Here is a 16,558-nt window from a genome sequence, read left to right as displayed (position 1 = left end):
CCGCCCGTCCCACCCGCCGGGGGCGGGACTCGAACCCGCGGCCCTGCCCGCGCGGGGCGGCCCGCGCGGGGCGGTCCCGCGGCGGCCAGTGGCAGCGCGGCTTGCTGGCAGGCGGGCGCGGCGCGGCCCGAGCGGCCATGGCGCGGGCGGGGCGGGCGGCGGCCGCGGGGCCGGGCGAGCCACCGCGGGGCCGGCCGGGGAGCAACAGCCGCGGCCCCGCGGAGCGCTTGTAGCCGCCGCCGGGCCGCAGGCTGGCGAGCCGGGGCGCGCTGGCGGCGGCGGCGGCCGAGGAAGAGGAGGCAGGCGGAAGCCAGCCGCCGGCCGCGCCGCCGCCCCACAAGAGGATGAAGAAGCGGAAGGAGCTGAACGCCCTCATCGGCCTGGCCGCCGACGGCCGCAGGAAGAAGCCCGCCAAGAAGGGCTCGGGCCACCGGCTGCTGCGCACCGAACCGCCCGCCTCCGACTCCGAGTCCAGCTCCGACGAGGACGAGTTCGCAGGGGCGCGGGGCCGCTGCGGAAAGTGAGTCCCGGGCGCTGCGCGGGGCCCTGCTCGGACACGTCCTGCCCCGGCTCCGCGGCCGGGCTGCGCTGCCTTCAGCGTCCCGTCCGTAGCCGGGGGTGGAAGGGGGTGTGTGAGGCTGGGGACTGCCGGGGGACACCCGGAGCTGCACTGAGCGTGTCCGACCCCCCAGGTCGCCTGTCTGGGGATACAAGTATCACCGAGTCGCAGAACGGCTTAGGTTGGAAGGGACCTTAAAGATCGTCTAGTTCCAACCTCCCGGCCATGGCCAGGAACAGCTCTCACTGGACCATCCCCTGGCTTTTTTCTTCTGGTTTTTTTTTTTCTTCTGTTTTGTGCTCAACGCTGCACAAGTCCTCGTGGACTAAACTTGGGGGCAGCTCCTGGGGATGCTGGGCGCAGTTACACGTGTGTGTGTGTGTGTGTGTGTACTCAGCGTGGCACCGTCCTGCAAGCCGGCTCAGTGCTGGTTTTCTCGGGGACGTGCTGTGTTTTGCCAGTAAATAAGCTTTTCAGTTAAGTAACAGTATTAATAATGGGCCTTTGTGCATACCTGAAAGTAGGCATGTCTCAGGGAAACTTGGGCTTTCACAATTTAGAACGCTCTAGAAGTACTTGTCGTAACGTTATGGTAATGCCTTTTCTTGAAGCGTGTTTTTCAAGCTACCAGGCAGATGTGCCTGACATAAGTTTATGTGAGCAGAGCAGGATATTTTAGTAAAGGAAACCTGACAGCTGCTTTTAAATATGCTAGATGTTGCCTACTGAGGATAAACTGAATAGACAGTAACAGCCCTGACCTGACTTTATAGCCTTATGTAGTCCCAAAAACGCTCTTTGTTAGCCCTTGTTAGCTGAAGCGTGTGCTGTTACAACACTGTCCCTTACTTTGCTGGAACAGCATTTAAAACAACACTTTTCTAGGCACTGCTGTATATTCACAAGCTGTTCCTTTGTTTTCTGCAGGGGAGACTACCTGCGATGCTGCAGGTTCTGTTACCCTTTGTGTGCGTTTGTCATTCTTGCTGCTTGTGTGGTCGCGTGTGTTGGCTTAGTCTGGATGCAGGTCGCCCTCAAGGAGGATTTGGATGCAATAAAGGAGAAGTTTCGAACTAGTAAGTATGAATGTAACTACTATTTCACATTTTCTTTCGGCTATATGAAGAGCTTTAGTTGCTTGCCTGCTCAGTCAAAGTGTGAAAATACTGAGTAGATAAATAACATCTGAATTGAGGAGTAGTCTGAGCCAAGAACACAGAGACTTAGCAAGTCTGAGGTGAATGTAATAAATATTCTTGTCTGCCCTGTGTCTTCTGAGGAGCAGGGACACTAGACTGGGTGGGCCTGTAGTTGCTTGTATATACATTTCGAAAATTCCTTACTTTGGTCTTCAGAGCGCTCTCTTCCAAAGATAGACCCTGTTTAAAAAGTTCTGATGAGACCTGTCAAAGTAGTCTAGGGAATTCTGAAAAAAAAAAAAAAATAAGAAAAATTATATTCTTGTCTTGAACTCTTCTAAAACCTCTGATACTTGCTATGGAATTACTGCAGTTTGAATGTTGCTTCAGTACTGTATTTTCTCTCTGTATCCTCTGAATGTTTTTCTTGCTTCACTGGCCTGTTGTTGTTCAACTTTTACATTGGGTTACGTATGGTGTAGAGTTAATATGTTTAACACTTTGAAGTGTGGATTTAAGATGAAGTGTTTTGCTTGTAAAGCTCAGATTTCCTCCATCCATGTCAAGATTTTCATGCCAAGATTTTCCATATAACTTCTGTAGGTTGAGGTATTACAAATGGTGATACGTGCATGTAAGGTATGCTCTTGGCTCTTTGAACCTCACCTCTAGGCACAAGGTGTGTTTTGGTGCCTGATGTTAGTAGTGTTTAAAATCCCGTGTGGATTGAAAAAGGTAAGCAAAGGTGTTGTCTTGCCTGTCGTAAAAGAGGCATTGAGGAAGTGTGTGTAGAAATTCTTTGCTGTTGGTGTTTGGGTGTTCCTGCTCAGGCCTGTGAGGTGGGGAGTTGTCTGCCAAGGTGGAACAGGCTGGCTGGGTGTGAGAGAATTGCTGATAGGTGTGCTTTTGTATTAACTGATACTGAACTCTGAAAGTTAGCTGTAGTTGCTGTCTGCCTGTTCTGGAGGATCCCTTCAGTTCCAGGTGCTGCTTTGTGGCTGTGAGTGTTCCCAGCAGCTCTGCAGTGGCTGTTTCTGTGTTCTGGGTCAGCAAGTGCTGCTCTTTGTGCACTGCTCTCCTTTAAGGGTGTGCTGGTGGTAAAACTTTTGCACGAGGCAGCATTTGCTGGCTTTGGTGTAGTTAAGTTTCATCATTCCTGTTCAACACAGACCTCTTTGTTAAAGCAGCTGTTCTCCCTGACTGTTGTTCTCCCTGTCTGGCAATTATTGATGGGCTTGTTTCCTTCATAATAGCTCTGATAGAAAAGCTGTGCATTTAAGGAGTTGGATGGGAGCCTCATAATGAGGCACAGCATTTAAATACAACAACAAAAAAAGCAGGCAGCAAGAACAACCTGGTTTCCAAAGGTAATGTTTTGCCTTGGTGAAATGCGTGGGTGAACAGAGAAACGAAGGCAGGTGACCCATTTGTACAGCAAGTTTGGAAAAGGAACCTTTCTCTGAATCTTCATCCAGGCTTTTTTCCCAATAAGAGCAGATGTTTGTGGCAGTGTTTGATGTGTTCTGCCATCCATTGCACAAACTGAGCATGGGATGAGCGCTTTTTATAAACAAGACATCTTTGTATCAAGGATGTTTGGAGTAGGAGGATTCCACGTAATGTTTTCTCTTCAGTTGTTAGCAATGATGCTAAGAACACATTTGGCATTTAACCTTCCTTGTGCTGCAAAAAACTCTTCAAGTGGAGTCCCACTGTTCACAGTGAGAGTGGCAAAATGGAAAATTATTTGTCTACAAGAGCCTATGAAAACGTGATTTAGTGTGAGCTGCTTGTGTCAAATGCCCAAATTAGGTTTTTAGCCAAATTTGTTTCGGCTAAAAACACCTTTCAAGGTCTTACTTACCCAGAAGTGTTTTTTGGACCTTGGGTGGTCCAGTTCAGATTCCTTTGCACCTAGAAAGTATTTTTAGAACTTGCTTAAAGAGAAGTGAGGTGGGTTTCTGAATATGCCCAGCTTTCCAGTTTTGTGTGTTTGGGCGTCCACTCCACAGGCTTCTCCTTTTGACTGGATGGGTCACACATGGAAATTTGTCCTGGGATCTGCCAGCTACACATCCCACAGGTCCCACTGCTCTTGGCAGTCTGGTCTGAACCATGACAGTTTGGTGTGGACCTTTCCAGTGCTGCCTTACAGGGTGGACATGCAGATTTTGGAGAACTCTGTCATCTTCATCTCAAAAACCTTTGCTTATTTGTTTCTCACACCTAGGGATTTAGGATTGCCTCATGGCACAGCTAAACAGCTTAGTCACTGCAGATCTGGAAGAACTGCATTTCTGAGGCCCATGGAATTGCTTTGAGCTGCGTGTTTCCCCCTTCCTGTAGTATTAATTGCAGTAATAACTGACTTAATTTCCAGGGACCTTGTTTACTGGTTTGTTTACCAACAGGCATTAGTGTATAAGCTTATACATTATTTTTTCAGTTATCTTTCTGTCACACAGAGCAACTAATTACATTAACCTCCTTGGAATTCACCTCATCTTCAGCAGCCCCTCTGCAGGTTTGAAAAGGGCACTGAGGTTCATTTCACCTGCCTCCTTTGCCCTGGGACTGTTGGCAGCTCTTACTCACAGGCCCATTACTATTTCATGTTCCCCTGTGGAGGTAATGCAAAATAACTGCACTAAATAAAGACCTACTGAGGTTTGCCAGAATGACAGGACTATGCAAAGTGTTAAATTTAGTACATTCTCTCTGGGTTCTCTCTGCAGATATTGGTACTCTTAAAACAAAAAATAGCTGTCATTCTGAGCAAATGCTTCTGAATCCAGACTGGCAATAAACCTGTATGTAGAAACTGTTATTGCCTTCTTTCACTGTTGTAAATGTTGCTGTCTGTAATTTTTTTAATGCCTTTTAATGTTGTTTACCTGGATTTTTGTTTTGGCTGGCTTTTAATTATTTTTTTCATTCTTTTAGTGGAATCTAATCAAAAGACATCATTCCAAGAAATTCCTAAACTGAATGACGATTTGGTGCAAAATCAAAAGCAGCTAGAACAAATTGAGACTGGAGAACTGGGGCTGAGTAAAATTTGGATAAATATCACAGAGATCAATAAACAGGTGAGAGGAGATCAGTCCTTGGTTTTGAAAAATAATAAAATACTCCATTCAATTCTTTTTAATGGAAATTAATTTTATCTAAGGATTTCTGTGACCATATACGTAGCTTTTATTTTTAAAGTTCAAATAGGGTATAAACCTCATTATAAACAAGCAGAAAACAGCTTGAGCATCCAGCTGGGCTGGAGACTGATCACAGGAGGAAAAATTGCATAACTGGTGGAGGGAGTTCAGGCAGAATTTAAAGAACCCGAGAACTGTGCAGTTCTTAATTTTTCTGCCAAATAGTTGTGATGTTTATGATGAGAGATTTGACATTTCAAATTTCTGAGAGCGTTTTGTAAACGTGGAAAAGATTTACTTCACTCAGAGCAAGCTCCTGTTGCTACAAACTAAGACCTGGCGTCCTGGGAATATAAACCCTGCTAACACACATTCAGTCTCTGAGCTGGAGTAAATCTTGGCACTGTTGATGGGGCTAAAACTAAGCCACTTACCAGAGAGCTCTTTGCTCAGCTGCTCTATTAACTCACACTTCAAATGAAGGTTCCAGCAAGGCTTTTACTGAAATTTCTGCCCTGGAGGGTAAAAGTTCAGAGCTGCTCACAGTGAATGTATCAAGAGGTGTTTGTGGGGGACTCTTCTTGACCCAGGTGCTCTGGTTTAATTTGTTACAGTACTGAGGTGCCTGCCTAGATTGATTTTTCTTCAGTCTCATGTGGGGCACATCTGAAAATTTGATTTGCTTTCTTTAGCAGCTCACTGTTTTAGCCGCAGTTATTCAAGCTCTTCATGAGACTTTTAAAATGCTCTTGTCTGCACCTGGCTGTTAAAGATACTTGGACATGGTTCTTGCAGGCCCTCAGGTTACTTCAGGGTCTGGTTACAGCTTGAACCAGATCTTGTGGGGATCAAAATTTCCTTGCTGTTTTTTTTTATCCGTGAATTGTTGGGATGTGCTGCTGGGAATAATCTCAGCCAGTGTTCACAGCTGTGAGCTAGAGAGTCTGTATACCAGCTGATTAACATTGACCTAATATAAAATTAGGATCTTTTCCTCACCTTGCAAAACAACTTCGTTTTTTAACCAGATGAAAGTGGATTTTAGTCTCTGTTCTACTTGTGTAGCAGAGGGTTTGGATGAGAGGCACAACTTCCTTGCCCATCATTCAGCTGGAGAGGTCGCATGGCTTTTCTGGGTTTTGCCAGGCAGGTTTCATTGCTAAATACGAAAGTGGGTGATGGTTTCCTCCACATCAAGACTTCTTGCACAATTTTTAAAGTCTTTCTTGGGCAACAGCCTATCTCTAAGACCATGCATGTAAAACTGGCTGAGGGTACCTTACTGAAAAGACAGGTTTTCTGTGGCTTTCATTTGGTTTTAAACAATAGTTAAATAAAAACTTGCTCTTTTGCAAGAGGCAGAATATTTTTAATGTAGCCTAGGCAGACTTCTAACCTAGAGAGAGGGGTGGGTTTTGTGTGTACATGTATAATTTTGTATTGCCTTATGTTTTAATATTACACATTAAGCCATCAGTATTGGGGGAGGTGAGAATCAGAATTATGTTGCCTAATTCTAAGTACTTCTTTTTGGTTTTAGATATCACTATTGACCTCAACAGTAAATCATCTCAAAAACAATATAAAATCTGCTGCTGACCTGATTTCTCTTCCCCTCACAGTAGAGAAACTTCAGAAGGTAAGTACTGTAAATGTGGCTATAGCTAAATACGTTCTGTGTCTTAAGCTGCAGCTGGGCTCTTGAGGACAGCGCTGACAGCAAGAGCTGCCTGAGTCAAAAGGAATATTTACTTCACTTGTCTTTAAAATTTGACTTCATAAATTGTATGGTCCTATGGTAATGTGTGGCACGTAGAAAATTTACAAACCTTGTTTATCCCTTTTGGAGATGCATTTGTTTGTATTATGCTGTCCCACGGGTACCTTGGAGCTGATCTTTCTGGTTACTTTCCTTCAAGTTGCTAATCTTAATATTGTGTGAGACACTTGGAAAAAGTCTCTCTGCACTTTTATAGCTGCCTGCAAATAGGTGGTTTGTTTAGCTTTTTTAATTGGAAAAGGAAGTGCATTGCTTTCTATTACTGCAATGTCTTCGTGTGTGCCTTTCTGAGCATTCCTTACCAAAGAACTGTCCTGTTTATTTTGGTTGAAAGAATGGCTTGTTGAAACTTGCCTGGTTCTTCCATGGCAGTTCAGTTTATTTAGCAATAAACATTTATGCTGTGCTAACACCTAATGTTAGTCCAGCCTTTGTGGCATTATGGGTTTCCACATCTCATTTCCTCTCCCTACAAAATTAATGTACAATCAACAAGCTAATGATATGCAAAGCAATGAGTGTGGTTTGGCTGATGGGGCTGCCAGGATTTCTTTTTCTGGGAGTACAAAGCTGTTTCCTAAGCTCCTTATTTGCTGCTAACAAGCAGGCTGGATTTTCACTGTGTCCTGGTCAGAAGCAAGTCTGAAGGCATGTTGTTAGCAGGAGGACCAGGGCAGTGACTGTCCTGTACTGGGCACTGCTGGGGCCACACCTCGAATCCTGTGTCCAGTTCTGGGCCCCTCAGTTCAGGAAGGCCATTGGGGGGCTGGAGAGTGTCCAGAGAGGTGCAGTGGAGCTGGGGAAGGGTCTGGAGCACAAGTCTGATGAGGAGCAGCTGGGGGTGTTTAGCCTGGAGAAAAGGAGGCTCAGGGGGGACCTTATTATCACTTGCTACAACTCCCTGAAAGGTGGTTGCAACCAGATGGGATCAGGCTCTTCTCTCAAGTGACAAGTGAGAGGACAAGAGGAAATAACCTAAAGCTCTGCCAGTGGAGGTTTAGATTGCATAACAGGAAAAATTTCTTCACTGAATGGATTGTCAAACAGTGGAGTAGGCTGCACAGGGAGCTGCTGGAGTAGCCATCTCTGGAGGTATTTAAAGGATGTGGATAGGAGCCTGGGGACATGGATTAATGGTGGACTTGGCATTGCTGAGTTAACAGCTGGTCTCAGTCTTAGAGGTCCTTGCCAACCTAAGCGATCCTATGACAAGACTGCATTTCTTATGTGAGATTTGGTTTTCTTGAGCCTTTTTCCTTGTCAGTGCCATTCCTGGAAATAAGGATGCCTGCTAGTGTTAAAATCCTGAAGAATTACTGAGGGAATTCCTCTTGGGCAGTGGCTTTTGTTCATGCTGGTAAAGGATGCTAGAGGTGTCCTGAAGGCCTCCAGGGCAGAGGTTGCTTTGGGTATAATTTGTAGTTTTGAGTGGAAAAAAAAAAAAATCCAAATTCTTCAAACTCGTGTGCATGATTTTGTGGCAGTCTGCCTGCAGCTTCACTAACAAAACATTTTGTTTTGCTGATTGGTACTTTGGGACAGTGCAGTTTGAGGAAGGCTGAGATTTGTCATCTTTTTTATTGCAGACTGTAGCCAACATAGGTAGCACCCTTACCAGTGTGGCTCATGATGTTGAAAATATACAGACAGCTATTGAGGAATACAAGAAATCCATAGAAATACTCCAGAATGATGTGGTAAGAAAAATGCACTGCTTTAACACTGCCTAATATGAAGCAAGTTAAAGAAATGCTTGGAGTTCTGCCACTTACCTTTGAAATACTTATGAGGTTTCAGTAGGTTGGGGCATTAATTAGTTAATCTTCTAATCCCTGTGTGACATCTGTATGGTACCAAGTATTTGTTTCTCTGGAGCAAGAATTGTTCCTTTCTACTCTTTCTCTCCTGCATATTTTTGCTTCCTGTTCCACAGATATGGGCCCTTGGGAAATGCTCCTGTGTGATGCAGGGTACTGCTTCTGGTAACTGTCAGCACTGTTTTAGTTTGGGGATGTCAGAAAATTGAGACAGTTTGTTGGTTGAATTAAGAATCTATTTAAGGATGAAATTACTGACTGCCTTCAGCAGAAACTACTCACTGTATTTATCCTGACCTCTCACTTGGGGTTAACAAACTGAGCCAATAATTAGTTTTTCAGCTGAACTACGGTACAAGAATTCTTGCAGATAAAATCTGAATTAGACACATAATAAAGCTTGATTCAGTCAGTGGGTGCTTTAAAAACATTGCAGATAATGGCAGTGTGTATGGTAGCAGTGAAATGTGTATCATAATACTTCATTAAATGGAGAAGAGTTAATTAGGAGGGTTTAATGAAAATAAATTTGGCCCTTATGTGTTTGAAAGAGAAAACTATTAGCCTAGTTAAAATACTGCATGCACAGCAGACCTGAGTGACTGTAATTGTAGCAAAACATCCTTAGCTGCAGTCTGCCAGTTGTTAAACACTTATTCACAGGGATTTGGTAACACAATTTTCTACTTCTTTCCTTAGAAGGAATTAAAACAGCTGCCTTCACTTCCCTCCACTGTTGTGCCAAGGACTGAGGGAAATCAGACAGAATACTGCAAAAAGGTATTTTTCTCCCTTGCATAAGAAATTTTGGTACAAGTGTCACGGATATGTATCTTAGCCATGTGTTTTGCAGTACTGTATTGTGCAAAAAATACGTTTTTTTATCCAGACAATGCAGATAGCATGCGTTAATGCAAATCATAAGATAATTTTGCAATAGTTTGTTCCTGTGTATGTGCAAACAGGAAAGTGCCCTGGTCTGAGAGTGGGGGGTTTTTTTGTGTTTTGATTGGGTGAGGAGTAAAAAGAGTGAAAGCAATATCTGACAAATTATAGGTGTGCTTTGCTAAAGTAAATGAAAATAAGTTAGAGGCTTTTAGTAGAGTGCATTTTATGGCAGGTACTTGCTAATTTGAGCAAACTTGGGAGTGGCTTGTACTGAGTCACCCTCAGTGTAATGAGGTGTGGAAGGCAGTAATTCAGCAGCAAAAAAAAAAAAAAAGAAAAAGACTAATGTGTAGGTGTTTAGCTGAATGGGTTGGAGCAGAATGATTCACTTACTTACATTTAATACAGTCAATACTTTCCTCAAAAATGAATCCTGTATATAAATATGCCTGGTACATGGTTTCTTGGGAAAAATCTTTGTTGTGCTTACAAAGCTTGACCCGGAAAATGAGATGAATAGGCTTTCTGTGTTCATCGCACAGCTGAAGTGATTATGTTAACAACAAAGAGGCTAGCCCTGGGGAAGAATCTGTTTCAAACTTTCAGAAAGTTGGAATAACTTTCTGGAAGCTTCCAGTTGAATGTTTTCAGTGGTGTCAGTGGAGAGCCAGCCTGAAGTCTGCCCAGTAAAACTGGGTCAATCTTGTTGTTAATAGCAGGAGTTGCTGCAGAGGTTGGGTAAACTGACACGTGCTCTGTTGATATTTCAGGAAAGCCAGGCACTACATGCAGCTTTGGAACAGCTAAATAATACTGTAGTGTTGTACCAGAAGTTGAATGACATCAAGCTTCTAAATGTGGATTCAGCCATTGGCAACCTCAGCCGGAAAGTTTCGCTGTTGGAAAACTCTCCCCTGGTTGTGAGAAACCTGGACAAAAAAGAGAACTCCTCTGCCATCCTGGTAAGTGTTTGATGGCTCAGGGTGTCTCCTCAGGCTACTGCTTCCTCTACACTCCAGATGCAGCTTTTCAGACCTAACTAAAGAAAACGTCAGAGTGAAATTTGAGATGCTTAGGAGTTGGTTTATAAAAGGCTGGAATTTGTTCCTGAACAGATAACCTGCATTAAGAGTGTCTCAGAAGCAGTATTTAATTTCTTTCCTGCAGTATCTACAGGAAAGTGTCCTAAACACTGTGACATTTAAGAGTTGGGTGGGTGCTTTATGAGGTAGGATTCACAAACTGAGCTATGTTTTAGGAATCACTCTGGCATAGATCTGTTAAGACCCACTGAGGAGCTAAGTGGGACTCTGCATTTGTTCAACAGTGGTTAAATTCTGAAAAACCCCAATAATAAAAAAAAACCTCCTAAATAAGTTCATAAGTTCTTCCAGTGTTTTCTATTTGCCACACTGGGGCCAGTCTGTGAGAACATGTTCTGTATGTTTAACAATAAAGGAACATGCTGACGTTGCTGTGGTAAATTATATTACCCATTTATATGACTTCATGTTTATTCTACAGTGTGTCTGCCCTGGTTTTTCTCTGCTTAATGTCTGCCAAATTTGAAGGAAAGAAGCTGTTGTAGAAAATAAAAAGAACATGAATAAACACGGCTCTGTTTTTTCTGTAGGGGAATGATGCAACTACCTCTCTAAAAGTGGAAAATGAAGATCAACTAGATATTGAAACTCAGTCAAATAAAGAACTGAAGGTAAAGTAAGGAAATACAAATTACACTGGATTAGTGGAGCATGTAATTGTCTTTATAAAGATGTTTTAATTGGACCTTAATTGAGCAAAGGTCTGCAAAGAGGCACTAGTGGAGTCAAGGACTTGCTGAAAGCCCCTCTCAGTAATGGTCGGTCACTGGCTGGGAATGAGTTTAACTGAATGACCAAATTGTGGGCTGGGGATAGGAGGGGATGCTGCTGAATTTAGTTTCCATCTGCTGGAAAGAAGGTGGGTGAGCAAACAGGCTGCACTGTCGGTTCTGGGCTTCTACTGATGTGAACTCAACCTGTCATCTGGAATGTACCAATGAAAGAGAGCTGCAGATTAAAAAAATATGGGGTTTTTACTTTAATAGAGATGCAGTGGCTCCTGCACAAAGGTATTCACTACTGCACACAAACCTTTGAGACAGTGAAGCAGTTTAATTAATGCATAAGTGTTCACTCCAAGGATACTTGATTGTTTTATATTACAGCTTTCCAGTGTCTTGCTCTTTTCTCTAGGAAATACAGAAAGTAAAGATCAGATTCTTTTAAAATGCATGTATGCAAAATAATTGCCTGTTTTTCAGGTTGAGGTACTCCTTCTGTTGTTTTCCTACAGACCATGTGAATTTTTTCATTGTATCTTCCCATAGATTATTTGTTTGTTTATTTATTTATTGAGTTTAAATCTTGTTTATAATTTTAAACTTGATCAGCCTGGATAACTCAAAGTCAGTCAAAAGTGCTGATATATTTTAAATTACTACCTCTTCTGGTCTTCTACATCTACTGAAGGGGGTGCAATTTAAGATTTTTTTTTTTCTGTACATATGCAGGAAGCAGGAACTAGAGATTCTCAGGTATCAAAACTAAAAGAGACTCTTCAGCTGATCAGTGCTATCACAGGCAAGTCAGAAAATGACAGACCCATTGAGGCATCAAAGAATGGTAAGAATGTCTGGTAACAGTAATGCATAAACCTGGAGGTTCCCCTGGAGTAATTCAAAGAGTAACTAATGAAGGTGGATAATTTAGACTCTTCCTTAAGATTTTGATGAAGGTTTTTTAGTTAAAGCAGTAGGAAACTGATGTTGCTAAAACAGAAAACTCTGCATGACTCCAAAATTTGAAGGTGACTTAAAATGTGTACGGCACCATTCGTGTGGATTGATGGCTGGTGTTTGAAGGCATGCACTGATTAACTGTAGAACTTTATAAAACCCAGTAACATCTGGTTTTGCTTTTTCAAAATGTAGAGTGTAACAGAGAGGAAAGGTCTCTGCCTCTGCTGACTTCAGTTCTGCACTTCTGCTGACCATCAGATTTTTAAAAACTTCATTACAATAGAACTGTGCTGCTTGTTCATTCCAAGCAGGAGCTTGGCAATTTAGCTGTTGGGGAATATTGGTATTGATAAGGTGAAAGCAACCCAGGTGGGCTGATGTAATTTGCTTAATGAAGCTTCTTCAGCACCCTCAAGAGTGGGGAGCAGAAAATATTCCCAAGTCATTCTTTTTATGGGAGTTTACAAACACACACCTCCTAGTACAGAATGGAAGATGTGTGACTGTCCCAAAACTGTTCTTTAAATTAAAGCAAAAAGGGACAGCACTGCTGCATTCTAAAATACTGCAGCATTCTTATCCCATACAACTACTGTGATTAAAAAAAATCAGTTTTATTGGATTTTTGTTTGGCTTTGCTAGCTGTAATTCTGTGCAATTAGTAAAACTAATAGCAATTGTTTTGTAACAGTTGAAAGTAGTCAGAGTACTACAGCAAAGCCCACAGACCTTTCAAGGGTGACTTCAAGGTCAGCTGGTGACAACGCAGAGAGAAAAGGGCAACTGAGCCATCTGTCCTTACCAGGAATTTCCAGCATTGAAGGTATGTCCTTTTTAGGCTGACCTTTTCTTATGAGTATTTCATTTAAGTGTTTAGGAGAAGATAAGTATAAATATTCTGGGAGATGTGAAGTCCGTTTTAAAAGCTTGAGGACTTTGAGTTTGTTTGGTTTTTTTTAAGAAAGCAATTAAGAAAAAAACTGAAGGGAAAGAATAGCATGTAAAAGAAAAGAAACTGAGATTTAAGCAGGAATGTGCATTATTAGTGAGTTATAATTGTTTTGAGTACCAAAGTATTACACTGAGTGCCCCAGAGACTGGGGGAGAAGTCAAGGGCATAATTAACATGCTGAAGGGAAAAGAAGTAGCTATGAGTGTGTATGTTCTGGGGCTTTTTTCTGTTCTGTATTTTTTTTTTCCAAGAGAACACTGCCTGGTCAGATGAATGGTTTCTGGATCTTGCTGTTCAGTCTCTTCAGCTCCTGAAAGGGCAACTCTTTCCATCAGGAAGTGAATAGACACTTTTCCCTTTATATCATCTGTCCTGTTGGTATAGCAACAGTCATTCAGAGCTTGCTTTTGTGGGGGATAACTGCATCTGTATGCAGTTAGTGGTTGTAAAATGGGCTGTTAGTTGTGGCCAGAAATAGGGATTACTTTCTTCAGATTTAGTGCAATTTAATCCAGAAATGTTCATGCTTTTTTTTCTACTAAACTGTTACCAGCAGCTTGTGACAACATAGGAGGCAAACTCCTCACTCAGGGATGCTGTATGTAATTACTGGGTACCAAGAGACAGTGCTGTAAAACTGGGAAAGCAGCTTACAGGATATTCCTGTGGACTTAAAGGAGCTGTTTCTCAATCCTTGTTCTCTTTACAGATCTTCAGAAACTGTTTGAAAAAGCACCTGCGGATGCTGATGGAAAACTCTCATACAAAGATCTTCAAAAGCTGCTTGGCTCCACAGCCCAAGAATCACAGAGCTTTAAGGAGTTTGATACTGATGGAGATGAGAAATACACACTGAAAGAACTGAGATTAGCATTAGGTGTATAGGGTATATATTTAGAAATGTGATGTTGGTGGATGTTACTGTAGCTAACAGAAGCTACAAGACATGAAAAACTATGGCTGCACTTTCCCAGTGTTTTACTGATCTTTGGAGCTAAATTACTGTACACATTGCCACCTCTCTTTTTCAGTTGCATTTATTGAAAAGAAATTTACAGATTTATATGTCAGTAGGACATAATATTGGGACTTCGTTAAATCCAGAAAAATCCCAAACTTGGAAACATTTTCCTCTCGTTATTTCCTTATCAAGGGAGTTTATTGGTTATAATTTAAAATGTGTACATACTAAAATAAAACTATGGTTTTGTATTTCACTGAAATTTGCCTTAAATTAGAGAGCTGCACTTTATGTAGAGCAGAAGGAAAATCTGTCTTGTGAAGATGGGCTGCTTCTGCTTGTAAATATTTGAGATAGAGCAAATTATGCATATTTAAGGAGAAATTGTGTCAGGGGCTGTGTTGGTAGTAGCTGTTTATAATGAGAGACTGAGCCTGGAATAGGGGTTTAAGAGCTTCAGCTAAACTTTTTATTTTTCCTAAGGATATCCATGAACAAATTTGGGCCCAGTCAGAGGAAAGCAGGAGGGGTAAGTCATGCCCATCTATAGCAGGATGTATTTTTGAAGGGAAGAGTTGAAAGTGTTTTTATATCATGAGCCTACAGGAGCAATCAACTTACCAAGTGCTTGGGTTTTCACTTCGGCATTCTTTAGGCTTTGCTGTGTTGCATTCAGATTATATTTTGTGAGATGAGCCTGTCTATTTATTTTTTTTTAAATGAACGTATTTAATAGCTTTAATAGATGCTTAAGAGGTAAAAGCCTATAGTGCAGCTTGCTGAGCAGCACCTGAGCAGTTAATTTCTCAGTGTTGCTCTGACACACTCCAGGAGTGTGAGCGGGTAGGAAGGCCCAGAGGAGAGTCGTGAGCTCTTTCCTGACTATTGTGATAGTGATCCCTTCTTGGTACCTTTATTTTTTTGTCTTCTTGCCAACAGAAGGATGTATAAAGCTGTGGAGGCATGTGCAGTGGCATCATCATTGTGTACTGACACATGGTTTGTAAGTGAAGTTTCCTTACTAGAGGAACTTAAAGATCTGTTAATACTTGTGGATCTAAACACAGAGTGTATTTATTACCTTCTGGAACATAGGAAAATCACTTTTGCAGAGGGGATTCTCTCTTGCATGCTGGATCAGGGCCAAGTTGGGTGATTCTGCTCACAAATATCACTGATCTTGTTAAGAGTTTTTTGCATGATTAGTGAGTTGAAGTTGCCCACCTCGCTGAAACATCAGCTTCTGAGGAAGTCCATTTGTAATTGTTGACTTTTATATAACTTTAGACTGGATGTTTTATCAGTAATTGTATTTTGGAAGTATGAATCAGCAAAGGAATGTACAAAATGGAGCCCTGTTACCCATTTCCTAGGCTTCTTTCCCTGTTGCTCTTCTATCCTGTTTGGGTAATGCAGATGCCACGCAGTACCAAAATGCTTTTGATGTGACGTTTGAAAATGCCGTATTTAAAAACAAAATCAACCAACCTTGGCTTTAGAGAGGGCAAGAAGCCAACACTTGCTTCTTGCCACTTCCCATTTTATACACTACTGTATATTCCTTAACCAAATAAAGAAAAAAAGCAATAAAATGTAACCATTCTGATATTTTATTTGTACATACTGTATCATAGCCATATGCCAGAGTTTGCAAAATATTTTTGGAAGTTTATTTGTATGAAATTTGACTTTACCTTAAAATTTTAAAAGATTATGGTGAACCTCCTTGTGAATCTTTTAGTGTTTTGTTGCAGTTTGCTTTACTTTTAGAAGGCTCTTCAGCAGCAGTAGTGAAAATGCCAGCTCGACCTGATGTGTGCTGTTCCACTGCCCGAGTCCTCTGCCTGTGCCCAGGGAGCTCAGCTGGGACACGGCTGCCCAGGGCTGCTTTTTAACTTGCATGTCGAGGGCACAGTCGATGGCTAATTGCTGTGGTCACTTGTAGGATGGGCTTGTGCTGTCAATTAGACAAAATCCGAGCATCCCTAAGTACAGTGGTCTCTTGTGTGCTGCAGGCTGGGAGCACCGGTCCCGTCCCTGTATCTGGTACCCACTGCTGTCCATCCCGCATGCTTCCCAAAGCCGTGACTGTGGGCAGGGTTCCTCTCCCGTGTTAATTCACAGTGCAGATGAAAAGCCGTGAGTGTAGTAAATGCACTCGTCCGGATCACCTCCCTGCCCTAATTCGTGCAGCTGCTGGTGGGATACCCGCGGGGCAGCTGGGTGCTCTGGGCAGCAAGTCCTTGAGAAAAAGGCGATATCTGAGTTAAAAAAAGCAATGAAGTAGTGAGAGCAAACTGTAACAGGAAAAGAGCTATGTTGGGTGACCACTGTGTACCTCTCCCCGCGGTTACCGACCTGCGCGGGGAGCGGGGCCGTGCCCACCGCGCTTGTTCGCTCCGCGGCGCTCCATCATGTAACGCGACTTTTGTCTCAATAAAAGCTCCTTTCCAGCGTGCGGCTCCCGCCGGTTCCTGGCAGGGCGGGTGGAACGGGGCGGGCCGGGCTGAGGGGAGCGGCTGGGCCGG

The 16,558-nt window shown here is 42.7% G+C and overlaps 1 protein-coding gene across 2 annotated transcripts; it reads left to right on the top strand.

Moving 5' to 3' along the window:
* The first annotated feature begins 142 nt into the window (after positions 1–142).
* On the top strand, positions 143–16,484 carry EFCAB14 (EF-hand calcium binding domain 14). 2 transcript variants are annotated; one of them, XM_066192769.1, is made up of 11 exons: positions 143–520; positions 1,487–1,635; positions 4,642–4,787; positions 6,391–6,489; positions 8,217–8,327; positions 9,147–9,227; positions 10,106–10,297; positions 10,969–11,049; positions 11,890–11,959; positions 12,809–12,940; positions 13,779–16,484. In XM_066192769.1, the coding sequence occupies exons 1-11, from the start codon at positions 345–347 to the stop codon at positions 13,952–13,954; spliced, it is 1,413 nt and encodes a 470-aa protein (XP_066048866.1). In that variant the 5' UTR covers positions 143–344; the 3' UTR covers positions 13,955–16,484. The 2 variants fall into 2 exon arrangements, with proteins under 2 accessions (XP_066048866.1, XP_066048865.1); XM_066192768.1 differs by having other exon boundaries at positions 11,890–12,001.
* Positions 16,485–16,558: the final 74 nt, after the last annotated feature.

Source organism: Chamaea fasciata, unplaced genomic scaffold (genome assembly GCF_029207755.1).
Source record: "Chamaea fasciata isolate MVZ Bird 193981 ecotype frontalis unplaced genomic scaffold, bChaFas1.0.hap1 SCAF_10, whole genome shotgun sequence".
Taxonomy (NCBI): Eukaryota; Metazoa; Chordata; class Aves; order Passeriformes; family Sylviidae; genus Chamaea; species Chamaea fasciata.
This window is presented reverse-complemented; position numbering and strand designations above follow the sequence as displayed.

Coding starts and splice junctions, on each gene's coding strand:
- EFCAB14 (XM_066192768.1), top strand. CDS start 345: ATGAAGAAGCGGAAGGAGCTGAACGCCCTCATCGGCCTGGCCGCCGAC. Junction 9,228..10,105: donor AGACAGAATACTGCAAAAAG/GTATTTTTCTCC, acceptor TTGATATTTCAG/GAAAGCCAGGCACTACATGC. Junction 10,298..10,968: donor AGAACTCCTCTGCCATCCTG/GTAAGTGTTTGA, acceptor TTTTTTCTGTAG/GGGAATGATGCAACTACCTC.